Source organism: Nilaparvata lugens, chromosome 8 (assembly GCF_014356525.2).
Source record: "Nilaparvata lugens isolate BPH chromosome 8, ASM1435652v1, whole genome shotgun sequence".
NCBI classification, from domain to species: domain Eukaryota; kingdom Metazoa; phylum Arthropoda; class Insecta; order Hemiptera; family Delphacidae; genus Nilaparvata; species Nilaparvata lugens.
The window spans coordinates 29,557,043-29,572,353 of NC_052511.1; the positions used below are offsets into that span (position 1 = coordinate 29,557,043).

Here is a 15,311-nt window from a genome sequence, read left to right on the forward strand (position 1 = left end):
ATTTATAAATTATACTCTCATACTTCTATCACAGTTCGCAGACATATTTGCTGCATCTCCTTTATACCTTTATCAAATACAATAACAAATTCTCCTCCTCAACACACATAAAATATCATAAATATAAACTTCTAAACACATTCCTCCTGACAACACTTAAAACATAGTAATTTTTAAATTCGCCGCTTGCAGGGCCGCCAACCTAACTACACACATTTCATAATTCTCATAAATGATTCCTTTTAGACAATAATTTCGATTCACAAAACTTCTGGGCTTATATCTTAAAGTATTCCTTAGGTCTTAATATAAATAATTTTCTATACATCAGGTACAATACTTTTCTTTTGCTAATGGCTCTTTGGTTTTTTGGTAGCTTGTATTCACTTTAAGTCTTTTCAGGTAACAAACGTGGCATAATTAAAAGTAATAAATATAAAACATATAAATAAATATACCGACATTAATAAATATAATAAATAACAATAATAAATGACTTTTTGGGTACAGTACTTCTTTTTATAAACATATGTTCAACAGACATTACATTCATTTGATTTGGGTGGCTTTGGCCAGCTGGTCACTGGTTCTACAGAATTTGCTGTCGAATTTCATAACTAACCTAACTGCTCAATTTTTTCTCTTAAAAAGGTAATTAACAAATTTTAATTTTACTATCCCCGCTTGTGTCCTTTTTTATCTGATGTATATAATTTAATTACATATTTAAAAGTTATTCTTTTTCTTATTGCAGGCTTCTAACGGCTGGAAGGAATTAAAACATTGGATTGTTGCCACGCGGTCCTATACCAAGATTAAATTTATTAAGGAAGGTTAGTAATCGGTTTGATAATAATGTTTTCCTTGATTTCTTATCATATTTATTTGAAATTCGACGATATTGCATGTGGAAATGTTGTGATTTACTTGCATCTTCTTGCATTCTGTTTGTAGATTGTTGCTGTAGGCCGTTCGGTTATCTGCTATCCATTGGTGAGGCTGTCCTAATTGATAATTTATCTTCATGAATTTAAAGCCCTTGTATCTGGTGTATTCCTTTAAATAATTCCAAGCTTCATTTATGATAATTCCTTTTAATCCATTCTTTTTCCAATCAATCTGTACTCTTAACTCATCCTTCCTTTCATTATCATTTAATATTCTTGATCTCGGTTCATTATAAATTAGTAGGCTCACAACAATAACTATTTTTATAATATTAACTTTCCACTCATCAATACTAGATTCTTTCAATAATAACAATATAATATTTTCCATCATATCTACAACACAGTCTTTTATTAATATCACAGCCATTACCAACATTAAACACCATAACAAAACATTTATTTTCTCTTCAATAGTATAACCTCTTATCATATAATAGTCAGGTACTTCCATTTTATTAATATAATTCCTTGTTTCTCTCACTCTTAGACACTGTTTATCCTTCATTAGTTCCCACAAGTAATCCATTTTATTGTTGCCCATGCACGAATCTATAGTAGTCCTATCAGTTCCATTTTTAATCCATTCCTTTGGCCCATTATTCCGGTCACATCGTTGATCATCTTCTTTAAAACGAATGTGCCGCGGATGCACGCCGTCGGTCCGCTCCTGTCCTCCTCGGTGACGGTCCGGTGTCCTCTTCGGGCGTTTGAACCGTGCATGCGGCTTCCATCGGCGCGCGCGGTTCCTCCGTTTCTTCCGCCTCCGGGCCTTACGATGCATGCTCCTCTCCCGAATGCCGTCCTCTCCGTCCTGATGTCGGCCGTCCGGTGTCCTCGGGCGCTTGCGTCTCCGGGCCTCGCGGTGGTCGCTCCTCTTATCCGGTAGTCCGTCCTCTTGGTCCTCTATCCTGGGTTCCTTGGGGTGCCTTGGTGGGGTCGAATGATGCACGGGTGCGGTGGCGGTCTCTTGATGCGCGAGTGTGACTTTCAAAGCGGGTAGTATGGTGGCGGTCTCTTGATGGGCGGGCTGCTCTACCTGCGGTGATGGATCTTCGGCGGGTTGCTCTTCGGTGGGGAACAGGAAACTTAATAGAGGTTGATGCCTGCGGCTGGTTTTTGGTGGTGGTATATCTTGTATTGGCTTCGGTTCTTCTAATAGTATTTTCGGTAAATCGTTCACAAAGGTGGTATATGAATCTGTAGTATCTTTATTTTCTCTATCTATTTTTTCTGAGCTTGTGTGGGTTGTATCGGGGTTATCATGTAGACATAATTGTTTAGATGTAGTTTTCTGTATATCCGGTGGCGGGTCGTTGGGTGCTGAGTTCCGTGTTTTTTGTTGGTTTAATCTGGACGCATGCTCTATGGTGTAGTTTGTACTTATTTGTTGAGGTGGCGGTTTATAATTTCGGTTGTAATTGTTTTGTGTGTGATTATTATGTGAGTTTAATCGATCACGGCCATCATAGTGATTCCTACGGTTGCTCTGCTGGGCATTGTGGTTGGTTGTGCGATTTTGAAATTTTTCATTATTCCAGTTACCATTTTGCCTGTGCTCATAGCGGCGTTCAAATTGAGGAGCAGATCGGTAGCGATCATATGATACCGGTTCATAATTTTGGCTGTTATACTGATTAAATTTTGAGTTATGTTGATTTGGTGCGTATCTCTGGTCTGAACGGTGGTTTGATATGGCCATTGCAGACTGTATGCCATATAAATGATTTATCAGCTGCTTACAATCAGTAATGGGTTGTGTGGCAAGTGCCATTCTAACTTGATACGGTAGCTTCTTTAAAATAATACTTGCTAATGCCGATTCATTAATGGGCTCGCTCAATTGAGAATTTTTAAACTGTAGGGCAGTGACGAAAGTGGTACATGCACCGTCTAAGTTAGGGTTGAAATCGCATGATATAATGTCCGCTAGCACGTCCAACTGTTTACTTCTGCTCCAATACTGTTCCAGGAAGACAGCGACAAACTCATCCAATGATGTAAATTCATGGGCTCTACTCCGAAAGAACATCAGGGGTTCGCCAATCAATAATTAGTCAAACGAAGACGCCAAAAATTCCAAGAGGTAGGTGCAAGAGTTTGTACTAATTTTATCTGATCAATGAATGGTTGAGGTTGCAAATGGCGATCAGTATTATCAAATTTTCCCAGTCCTTGTAATATACTATGTACGTTGAGGTTGTCTGTTTGAATCCCTTGAGGTCGTTGTTGAATATGATTTTCTAATGCTGTTATTTTTTCCTGTGTTATCTGCCATTGACTATTATGTGTAATTTTATTTGCGTTTATTTCTTGATTTAATTGAGTCAGAGTGGATTTTTGAATTAGTAGAGTTCCGTTTAAAGCTTTACAGGTTTCTGTATTTTGATTGATGCCACCTTGCAGTTGGTTCATTTTTGTGGACATATTAATCTGTTTATTTTGTATTTCTTTAATACTGTTAATATTTTTGTCAACTGTAGTTGTTAATGTTTGATTGGCAACGGTAATTTGTTTGTGGATTTCTTGGTGGCAATCGGCCTTAATGTTATTGGTTATATCCTGAATGGGTGTAGTGATTTGTATGGTTAGGTTATCTATCCTTTCATTGAGTTCACATGTAACCGTATCCAACCTTTCCGATAATCCTGCCGTAACTTTATCCTGACTTTCTTTTTGTAGGGTTATCATTGCTTTTAATTCTTCCCTATGATTCTCTACTTTAGTTTCAATATTATCCAACCGTTGTTCTACTGATTTTATAGCGCCTGCGGTCTCTTTCATGCCCTGTTCCACTGTTTGTTTATTTTCCTCTTTTACTGTAGCAATCTCTTTTTTAATCTCCTGCATCATATTATCCATTGTTTTTTGTAACATAATGTTGAAAGTACTGCTAGTTTGTTCCATTATTACCTTTTGAAGCGGATCTAACTCTGTGATTGAAAATATACTTTGTTTGCTCAGGTGTGACTCGGCCTCCGGCGATGCGGGTTCTGCAGGCTGCTCCTCGCCCCCTTCAAAGTTGATCTCTACTATCCGTTGATTCAATGGTGTGTCAGCGGCGTCGATTCGAGTGGATGATAGAGGTTGCAGACCTGGTGGATCAAAGACTATCGACCCGACGCTTCCTGGTTCCCTTTCTCGTGGCGTATTGGCATCTACCGTGGTGGGGTTTGATGTGCTTGGAGTCGACAAAGTGGGATCTGTGCAACCGCCGTACATATATGAAACTTCAGAGTTTGCGGGAGTGTGATTCATTATGTCAAATATGATAAATGCTAATTAAACAGTGATAAGAATGATAAGCGAGAATGCTTAAAAAAGAGACACAAACCGGGACTTACAGTGAAACAGTGATGTGTAAAGTGTTTGGATACTCTTACAACAAGGTATTTATACTTAAGTTTTTTATAATGCTCTAGCGCCCCCAATGTTTTGTGTTGATTTATTCTTGGCTAGTTTACAGGCTGTGACTTATTTTCCAACCGGCTTAAACACATAATATATTTTTGACTAGAAAGTAATAGCAGTTTAGGCTTATAAAATATAATCTCTCTCTATAAACAGGTAATTTTTTACAGTACTAATAATATAAAATTTTCTTTAAAACATATAATTTCTCTTTATTTAAAGCTATTGATTCCCCAAAAAGTAATAAAAATTTCTCTTCGCCAGTTTTCCTCACAACTCGTATAAGTTATCTATAATTTTCAATATGGTTATTGACTTAATTTCAAATAATTATTCAATGAGCTTGGCTCTCATCATCAGTCCCACGTTGGTACGGCATGTCTTTATGTCACGTTATTCTTTATATTTAAATAACGATTAGCCTCCTGCTTGGCATCAGTCGGTAAAGCATGAGATTTGATATAATTATATAATTAGGTCGTGGTTTTTTTTATAGGATTCAGCCTCAAAAATCTTGATAAGCCTAGGTATGGGCTTCTCCTATAACTCTAGTAATTCAATAAAAAATAAATATATATAAATATGATACTTATACAATAGTGTTGAGGAATAATAAATAAATTGCACACCATAAACGTTTCATACATATATTACACAAATAATGCAAAAGATAAATCGAGGCAAGAAATATATAAAGAGCGATAAAAAATATAATATAAAAATAGAACAATAATTGAAATCAATAAAATATCACAGGCTAAACTTTATATTCTAGATTTGTGGCACGAATCATTACCATGTGCCTTTATCTTAAAATCATATGCATTCTTTTGCATGTAGCTGCGATATGGCTTGCTAATACTTGTCGACTTGGACAATTCAATCAAAAATGTGTGCTTTAAGATCAGCTTGATAAATTAGCCACTAATAATCCAAATATATGTATATTAAAATCTCTAGTACTTAGTAGATTTCTTTGTATCCAATATATATTTTTTATCTCAGGGTGCAAGATCCGGCACCTGACGGAATAGGTAGAGCCATTCATCTAGTGAATTAGAGCTGAGATAAACTATCGCAAATTATACTGCAAAAATTAAATATTATATGCATATGTTTTAATAGCCTAGATTTTGTACTTCTTTGATTTAATAGAATTTTCTAAAATATTGATCTATATTTTTCTTTCAATTAAATACCTTTAATACTAATTTTACTTGCGCAAGTATTACTCTTATTAATTTCTCAATTTATAATAAAACCCTTTCGGCGAGCTAGCTTTGATCATCAGATTAATTCGAAGCACTAGGGCGCCCATCACTAATTCAAATTTAATCACTCACGTGTCGAAAATCTTCTTGTAAGCCGCCGATGTCGATCCAACTCCATGTGGTCCGGGAATATGGTAGCCGGAATCGTCTCCTCCAAGGGGTTATAAGTTTAATTCAAAATGAAAATGACTTCTGCTTCACAATAGCATCACGAAGTCTTTTAAGAAATTTAATAATTTACTTTAACTTTAACTTTTACAAAATCATTAGCAAGGTACTACGCTCTAAAATATTTGGGGTCCTCTTATGGTGGCATTTGGCTGGCGAGTGCTGGTTCTTCTTTCTCAAGTTTTACAGATCCTCTTTCCGACTTTCAAATTAGCATAAAATTTAAATATCTTAGTCCTCCGCCATTAGGTTCAAATAGATCTTACAAAAAAAATGCCAAAATATTGCTTAGATTGTATGATTAATAATTTCTTTGCATTCGAGCCATATCAATAACATAGATTATACAAAGTTTTAACACAAAATCTAGTACATTTATATAAATATATAGAAATATTTTTGAACTGGCCTACAGTTGCCGCCTATTAACTGCCGTTTTACTATTGGTGCATGCAAATTTTATTCGGTATTCATGCGCCTGGTAACTCTTATTTCCTGAATACATTAAATTATTTTTATTTGGTTTTTTATTTATGCTCTTTACATGCTAGTTAATATTCTATACATTAATATTAATTCCATGCTACCTAATAATTAGCCACGTGGACAGGTGTTTTTTCACATTGCACACCATCTGATTGCAATAAAGCTCTGCCAAGGGGTTTTGGTCAGATTCTACGTTTCTCGGTTTGATCGATCTCTAAGTCACCGATCCGTGAATACATGTACCTAACCTCAATCTTCAAATATTTTATATAATAATCTATTTATGAGCAATAAAATTCCTTCAAATCCTTTTTAGGTTTTTGTACCATTTAGCCAGAACAGGCTGATGCTATCTAATCTTAGTTATTATCTATTTGGCGATATTAGCCAGTTACTTTATTTTCAGACCTATTACTGTTTCTGTTAGGGCTTTTTATCTACCCAGATTTAATACTTTACACTATTTATTATCCATAGATTTTCAATAATTGCTAATAAATTCTGAATTTTTTTATTGACAAAAAATACATGAACAAATTATTATTATTTTTTTTTAGACAAAATGAGTCTATGAGTCTATAAGTCTATGAGTCAATAAGTCTATGAGTCTGCTAATGAGTCTATGTCAATCTGGGATTACTTTTTGAGAAGGTAGCTGAAGAGTCAGTATCAGTCACCATGTCCTATAATTATATAGCACGATCCAGATCCGGCTTCCATACGATCCGATTTGAATTTTTTTTTGAAAAATTAGAAAAAATATATTTAGTAAGTGTACCAAATTTCAAATTTTTATTTTGAAAATTGTAAATGTATGACCGAAAGGGTTACATAAATAGCTATTTTAAAGGCTAAACTTGATTTAATATAATACTTTATTTCTTATCTAAGCTCAAGCACGGAATAAGCATAAGTAGTAGTGTTTCTTTCCTCTGTGGCTCAAGCTATTGATTGTAGTTTTTACACTATTGTTACCTGTATAGATTAGGTACTCTTTCCCCGCGCAAGGATCAGCAGTTCATGAGGGGAAATAATTATTCCATGATTATTCTTGTACAGTGTTTTATATTGTAATAAAGAAATTGAATTGAATATTGTAACATATCCAAAATCTACACAGCTATTAGCCCTTGAAAAAGATGAAGCATTATTAAGTTTTAGTAAACCTTATACATTTTGGGAAAGTAATGTTCTTTATCCTACTGAAGTACTGACATATGAAAATAAAATAATCACTAATTTTACTTTTGACGAAATATATAAAGCAAATACTTATTTAGAGCAATTAATGGTTCATTGTAGTTAGTAGCAACTTGTCAGAATATGTAGTATTAATGGTGTACTTAATAGTTTTTATGTTATATTTTGTTTTTCATTCTCATGTATTCAATAACAAACTTGTGATTCCACACAAGAAATCAGATACTGTTCAGTTTCACTTGGAAAATTCTAAAATATTTCTCACACCCCAGCTACCCTTATGAAGGTGAGGACACCTAACCCGTTTCTTCCCATTGTCGACATTTGTCTACACTGACATTGGGAATTTTTTGTAGGGAATTTCCTCTGTATAGAAATTGTACAATAATTTCATGGTATTATATTGGCACTACTGCGTCGGCAAGCACATACGGTATGGCAGTTTTGCCTCTGGTTTAGAAGCATACGTGATTTTTGTGAGTTGCTCCAGTGTTCATCATGTCATGGACTGATAGGTAAGCCTAATATAAACTCATGAATATTATTTATTGAAGTTATACACTGAATATTGTAATTATAGGGTTTCTAAAATATGCTTATTTGCGTTTCACATGGAAATTACTGTTTTTTATCTATCAATACTAAGGTTAAATATTGATGTCCACATATGTCGACGGTGGGAACGACTGGTAGGGGCGATAGTTGTTGCAATTATTTGTTTGTTTTCAGGCTAACGGTCGCTGAAATTGCCAGTATTTTAGAAGAAGATGAAGATATTGTCGATCCAACATTTTTCATAGATCCACCTGAAAATGCAGCCATCAGCGAGTGTGATTCCGATGATGATACTCCTACAGGCAACATAAATCATTTATCTGGTAACCAACTCCGAGCTCGTGGTGAATTAATAAGAAGAAAGTTAACTGATGATGGGCTAGTTGAATTTAGAATCGGCGAAATAGAGGAAGAAGAAATAAGTCAAGAAAATACTGAACAAGAAGTAAACAAAGAAGAGAGTGTATCAATAAGCACAAATAAAAATACTGAAGAACGAATTAGTGAAAATGTGACTGAGAAAAATTCGAAGAAGAGGAAACAAAAGAAAGATGTGAACAAAAAGAAGAAGAAGAAGGTGAAAGTGCTCAAGAAAATTCGTAAATGGCAAGAAAATGACATTGCAGATAAGACTTCTATAGAGTTTACTCGGGCAAATTTCTTGGAAAATGACTATTCTCCAGTAGAGCTATTTGAATTCTTTTTTGACAATGAAGTGGTTGAATACATCGTTTTTTGTACTAATCTATATGCTAGAGAAAAGGGAAATATGGATTTTTCTACCTCGAAAAATGAAATATGTCAGTTTTTTTCTATTCTTTTTTTGTCTGGCTATAACACAATGGCACGTTACAGAATGTACTGGGAAACAGCAGAAGACACCCATCATGAGGCAGTTTCAAGTGCTATGTCACGTAATCGTTTTGAAGATCTCCTACGTTACATCCACTTCTGTAAAAATGTAAAGATTGACAAAGATGACAAATTTGCTAAAGTCCGGCCAGTCATGTGTATGTTGAACGAACGATGGCTTCAGTACTTTCCTGGTGATGTCTATCTTTCAATCGATGAGTCCATGGTACCATATTTTGGTAGACATGGCGCAAAACAACATATCCATGGAAAGCCTATTAGATTTGGCTACAAAGTTTGGATGCTTGCTACAAGGTTAGGATATGCAATTCAAATGGAACCATATCAGGGCAAATCGACTGGTGCAACAAATCCAGAACTCGGTGTGGGAGGGTCAGTTGTAATGGACCTAATTTCTGAACTTCCATCAGATAGGAAATACTGTTTCTTCTTTGACAACTTCTTCACATCTCTCAAACTACTGGAGGAATTGCGAAATAATGGACACTATGGAACAGGAACAATCAGAGTAGACAGAGTACAGGGTGCCCCTCTCCGCCAGCCTCAAGATCTAAAAAAAGAGCCAAGAGAAACTTTCCATCAAGTCACTGATACAGACACTAATATAACCCTTGTAAGATACATGGATAATAGTGTCTTTACAATGGCATCAACAGCAACAGGTGTTCAGCCAATGGGAAAAGCAAAACGTTGGTCAAGTCATCAGAAAAAGCACATAATTATTCCTCAGCCTAATTGTGTGAACTGGTATAATTTGCATATGGGTGGGGTGGATAGATTAGACAAGAATGCTGCTGCATACCAGATAAACATCCGTAATAAGAAGTGGTATTGGCCGATCATTGCATATCTCTTGAATGTTAGTATGAACAATGCTTGGTTATTGTACAGAATGACACAAAGAGGGGTGGAAAACAAACTTGATCTCCTTGGCTTTACAAGATACATTGTCCGCACTTATTTACAAACATGCACAACCCCTCGCCCTTCTTCAGGAAGACCAAGTATGAAAGTGTCTAATAGGGTTCTGCCGGAAGTTCGTTTCAGTGGTAAGGATCATTTTCTGGAAACCGTCGAAAAACAAGTACGCTGTGCATTGTGTTCCAAAGCAACCAGAAAAAAATGCAAAATATGCAAAGTTGGTTGCCATGTGTTGTGTGCAGAGGCATTCCACACCCGCTAATGATTCGTCAAGTACATAATTAACAATGTAATGATGCAATAAACCTTTTTAAAAATCAATTGTCAAGTAATTTGTAATGTAATGATGTAATAAAACGTTTTCATAATCAATTGTCAAGTAATTTGTAATTTAATGATGAAATAAAACACATAAAAATAAATAATAGTACTTTTTCAACTACCAGAATACACCCCACCGTTCATTCCCACTGTCGACAAATGTAGACATGCATCTGTTTTATCTACCTGGGACCGATCATTCCCACTGTCGACATATGTCGACATGCTGTATTTTGTTTGTATCTACAAATTTTGCATATTTTATAGTATATCTATAGTGAATATGTAATACTAAAGTAAACTTTTCGTATAAACTAAGAAAAAATGAAAAAATAATAATTTGGGATGAAACGGGTTAAGGGGGGAGGAGTTATATATACATAAGACAATAGATTTAGGAACTGTAAGCATTTTGTACAGTAGTCGTCCTGTAGCTTTGCCTACACGACCTTGAACCGGCAGATAGGCAAGGTACCCCTCGCGGGGTGATACGCATGCCGTTGCACTGTACAGTGAATATCGTTTATTATGACATCGGCTACAATGACCTATCGGATATAGTGACCGGAAAGCTGCCCCTTGTTTGGTTTGCTATGCGTACAATGCTTTATTATATCGCTTATAGTGACATCGATTATAATCACATATCGGCTATTATGACCGGATTTCTATCAAAATGAGGAAAATAATATCGTATATAATGACGAAACGTTAAGTAAACAGGATGTTCTCCAGACAGGAATCATCATGTCTGTATTTATTCTAGTTGAGCCGTATTATTGGTCAGTCTTTTATTACGAAATCGTGAAATGTGCATTCCTCTGAACATTATAGGCCTATTCAGACATTCAGTTCAATTCAGCCTTTCGTTCGGTTCGGTTGCATCCTACAGTATTTCGGTTTGATGTGTGATTGGATTGTTACTGTAAAGTGTGTGTTATATTAGTGTGTGTAGTGCATGTTTCATTAAATTTTACAAACAGAACTCTTATTTTAAATTGTATACAGTGTTGATAATAAGACTTTCACTATTGAAGAAAAATCGCACATCATTTGGCGAATTGAGAATGGTGAAGCAAATAGGGACATAGCGAAGGAATTAGGGGTTGGACATTCAACAATTTCGGTAATATGGAAAAATCGCGATAAAATTAAGCAGAGCTTCGAGACAAGTTCTATGAAATCAAAAAAACTTCGTCCTAGTCAAAACAATGACGTAGATCAAGCGTTGCTGAAATGGTTCAAGATACAAAGAGCGAATAATATTCCTATAAGCGGTTCAATTTTGCAGAGTAAAGCAAATGATTTGGCTGAGAAGTTGGGTAGACCTCGCGATATTACATCTGCATGGATACAACGATTTCGCCAGCGCCATGCAATCACAAGTGGTAGAATAAGTGGTGAGGCAGCAGCAGTTCCAACTGGTATTCCTGAAGACTGGTTAAACAATGTGTGGCCAAAATTACGTGATATTTATCCAGATGAAAAAATTTACAATGCTGATGAAACTGGAATTTTCTTCAAACTGACTCCTGAAAAAACATTACGTTTCAAAGGTGAAAAGTGCACGGGGGGGAAATTGTCAAAAGACAGACTAACTGTTTTAGTTGCCGTGAATATGGATGGGAGTGATAAGCACAAGCTGATGGTTATAGGGAAAAGTGCTAAACCTCGTTGTTTCAAAAATGTTAATTTATTGCCAGTAACATATGAAAGTAACAAAAGTGTGTGGATGACAAGTGAATTGTTCGCTTCCTGGCTACGAAAATGGGACAATGAACTGAAATTGAAAAATGATAAAATATTGTTGATGGTAGATAACTGTCCAGCACATCCACATGTTGAAAATCTTACATCTATAAATTTGGTGTTCCTCCCGCCTAATACAACATCTGTTTTGCAACCCTTGGATCAAGATGTTATAAGGTCTCTGAAAGTCAACTATCGGAAAAGTCTCATTCTACAAATCATTCAAGATTTGGATGAAGGATGTGAAACAAAAGTCTCTGTACTCGACGCAATTACAATGTTAGAAAGAGCTTGGAATGAAGTCACATCCATTACAGTGAAAAACTGTTTCAGACATGCAGGATTTTTAATACAGTCTGATAACATTATTGAATCTGCATGCACAGAAGAGTCGTTACAAGAATGGGGGAGAAGTTTGGCTCAACCAGTGTCTCAGGATTTCTTTGAAGAGTATGAAGAAGTAGACAAGGATTTGGAAACGACGGCAGCTGTAAGTGATGAGGAATTGCTGACTTCGACTTTGAGAGAAGAAGACGACGTTACAAACACTGAGAAAGACAATGATAATGATGAGGAAATCAATCCACCAACACTGACTGAAGCTTGTAAAGCGATCAAGACAATTTGCCAATTTCTTAGTGTCACAAATACAGCAGATGAAGCAACAAAAAATGTTCTATTTAATCTAGAGAAACAGTTTCAAACATCGTACTACAATTCAAAGTGCAAAAAACAAACGAAAATTACAGACTTTTTGAAAAAGACCTAATTTTAACATTTTTTTGAGTTCAATTTTTTCTTATTTTGAGTTCAAGTTTTTTTTTATGAAACATTGAATTATTTTCAAACTAAAATGAAATTTATGAAGTAGCCTACTGAAGTTTTTGAATGGGCCATATTTGTATACTGTATTAACCGGGACTTTCATTTGAATGTGACTTCGTTTGTGATTTCGTTTCAATTTTCATAAAAATTATTAAAAATTTACAGTACATTATAATAATATAAAGGACATTTCAGTTTGGAAAGTGTGTTTACCTGGAATAAAATGCTGCAACGAAAACGTAAGTGTCATTATTTATGCTGTTTTTTCACTAATGTATACTTTAGTACTTCCTGAGCCTAGTATCGGATAAAGTGACTATCGGTTATAGTGACCCAAAACTGATGGTCCCTTGAAGGTCACTATAAACGATATTCACTGTATTTGTTTCAGTCTCTAGCGAACTGTCTGCTTGATACTTGTATACGTGCGCATATTTCGTTAGCGTGTGGATATTTTCAAAGTCCCTATTAAAACGCGTTTTTGCGTGTGCGATTGTTTTACTTCTTTTTTTCAGGAGCCGGTAGTGATTACTATTTTTCAGGTAGTGGATAATATTTTTCAAGTGTAGCTGTGTAGCCTACTATGGCCGAAATTCAGACTAAAATTGGTGGTAAAGTGCTGCATTCTCAAACAAGGGAAGTTATAAATAATATGTATTCATTCATGCGAAAAGAAGGCGAGAAACAGACTTTGTCTATCCCTTTATCAAAAGTTAAGGAATGAACAGCTAATGCAACCGGTGTATCCAGTCGTACAGTTTACAACATTAACAGGGAATATCAGAATCTAAGAAAAACTTCAAATGAAACAGAGATGAATAGGTCATTTAGCACACCAAATAAGAAAAGGAACAGAGTCAAACCTGTCACTGATCTGGATGATTTCGATCAATGCGTTGTTCGTCGATTGGTTCACGAATTTCATGTCAAAGAAAAACGGTTTCCCACTGTTGAGTTGATCAGAAGGGCTATGGTTGAAAAAATAGGTTTCAAAGGAAAAGAGAAGAGTGTAAGAAAAATTTTGAGAGGTCTTGGCTTTCGTTGGAAGAAAATAGAGAATAATAGGAAATTTCTGATACAACGCATTGAAATTCGCGAAAAAAGGATTTTCTACCTACCTGCCATCAGAAAATTCAGAGAGTAGAATCGTCCAATTATTTATATGGATGAAACTTACGTTCTTTCTTCACATGTAGCTGCGAAAACATGGACAGATGGGGATAGTGATTTGACTAGGACAATTTCCAAAGGACAGAGGTTGATTATTATTCATGCTGGGGGAGAAAGTGGTTTTGTAAAAAATGCATTCATCATGTGGAAAGCTGGACAAAGCTCTGGGGATTACCACGAACAAATGAATAGGGAGAACTAAATGAGATGGATAGAGGAAAGATTAATACCTAACATTGAACCAAGAACAGTTTTAGTAGTTGACAATGCTCCGTATCACAATATACAGTGCAATGAAGCTCCCACGTCTAATTCTAAAAAAGCTGAAATGGAACAATGATTGGAGAGGAAATGTGTACAATGCTCATCTACGATGCTTAGGCCCCAATTGTACAAATTAATCAAGGAGGTGAAAGGTAAAAATAAGAAATTTTTGATTGATGAAGTGTTAGGTCGTCATGGTCATACAGTTCTACGCTTACCTCCGTATCATCCTGATTTAAATCCGATTGAACTGATATGGGCAGAGGTGAAAAATCATGTTGCTACGCATAATGTGTCTTCTAATTTCAAAGATGTTGAAAAACTGTGTTTGGAAAAGTTTTCGTCTATGGTGATTGGATTCTAGGTGATTGGATTCTAGCAGTGATTGGATTCCAAAGTGCAAGCATGTCGAAGAAATTGAAGAAGAATATTTGAAGCAAGACGTGATAGTGGACGGGATGATGGATTCTTTTGTGATTCAAGCTAGTGATTCGGAAACGTCTGACAGCGATGAAGACAGTGATACTTCGTTATCTGGTCTGGAGGAGTTGGATTGAGCTAGGATAATTCATTTCATACGATCCTTGAATCATTCAAATAATTTATGTTTTCAATTATTCATAAATTAATTAAATACATCAATTATATTCATTCAATTATTATTCAATAGTTTGACTGAATTGTTTCCGATAAACTATTTATAGACCTAGTTACATGATTTTTTCTTTAAAAATAAATTCAATTAATTCTCTACATTTCATATGCGATATGTATATACAAAAAATCAAAAACAAAAATTTTTCTCGATACGTAACTTTTTCATGACATGGAAATTTGAAGTTGTAAATTTTTCGACTTATATACCTCGTTCACACTGAATCGTTGCTCGAATTTGAACTTTATTGACATTATTGGTATCCTCCAACAATTCTCATGATATTGCGGAAATTTCATTGATTTCTGATGACTAGTTCGAGAGTAACTGTTTTGGTAATGAAATGGGAACATTATTTTCAAGTCAAGTCAAATTCTTATTAAATTCCATTTATCTTCGGAATGAGTGAATTCACGTCAAAAGTTCAAAGGACGAAAAAGATGCGTCATGTTTAGTTTCATGGTATTTGATTGATTTTGGAGCAAAATTAGAACA

At 35.2% G+C, this 15,311-nt stretch overlaps 1 protein-coding gene across 1 annotated transcript; it reads left to right on the forward strand.

Moving 5' to 3' along the window:
* The first annotated feature begins 11,200 nt into the window (after window positions 1–11,200).
* LOC120352827 (tigger transposable element-derived protein 4-like) lies at window positions 11,201–14,718 on the forward strand. The gene is made up of 2 exons (XM_039435111.1): window positions 11,201–12,507; window positions 14,645–14,718. The coding sequence occupies exons 1-2, from the start codon at window positions 11,331–11,333 to the stop codon at window positions 14,716–14,718; spliced, it is 1,251 nt and encodes a 416-aa protein (XP_039291045.1). The 5' UTR covers window positions 11,201–11,330.
* Window positions 14,719–15,311: the final 593 nt, after the last annotated feature.

Bases quoted from the DNA above. Each gene is read 5' to 3' on its own strand.
- LOC120352827 (XM_039435111.1), top strand. From the start codon at position 11,331: ATGAAATCAAAAAAACTTCGTCCTAGTCAAAACAATGACGTAGATCAA. The intron at 12,508-14,644 runs GTAAAGCGATCA...TTGTGATTCAAG, and splicing joins ACCAACACTGACTGAAGCTT to CTAGTGATTCGGAAACGTCT.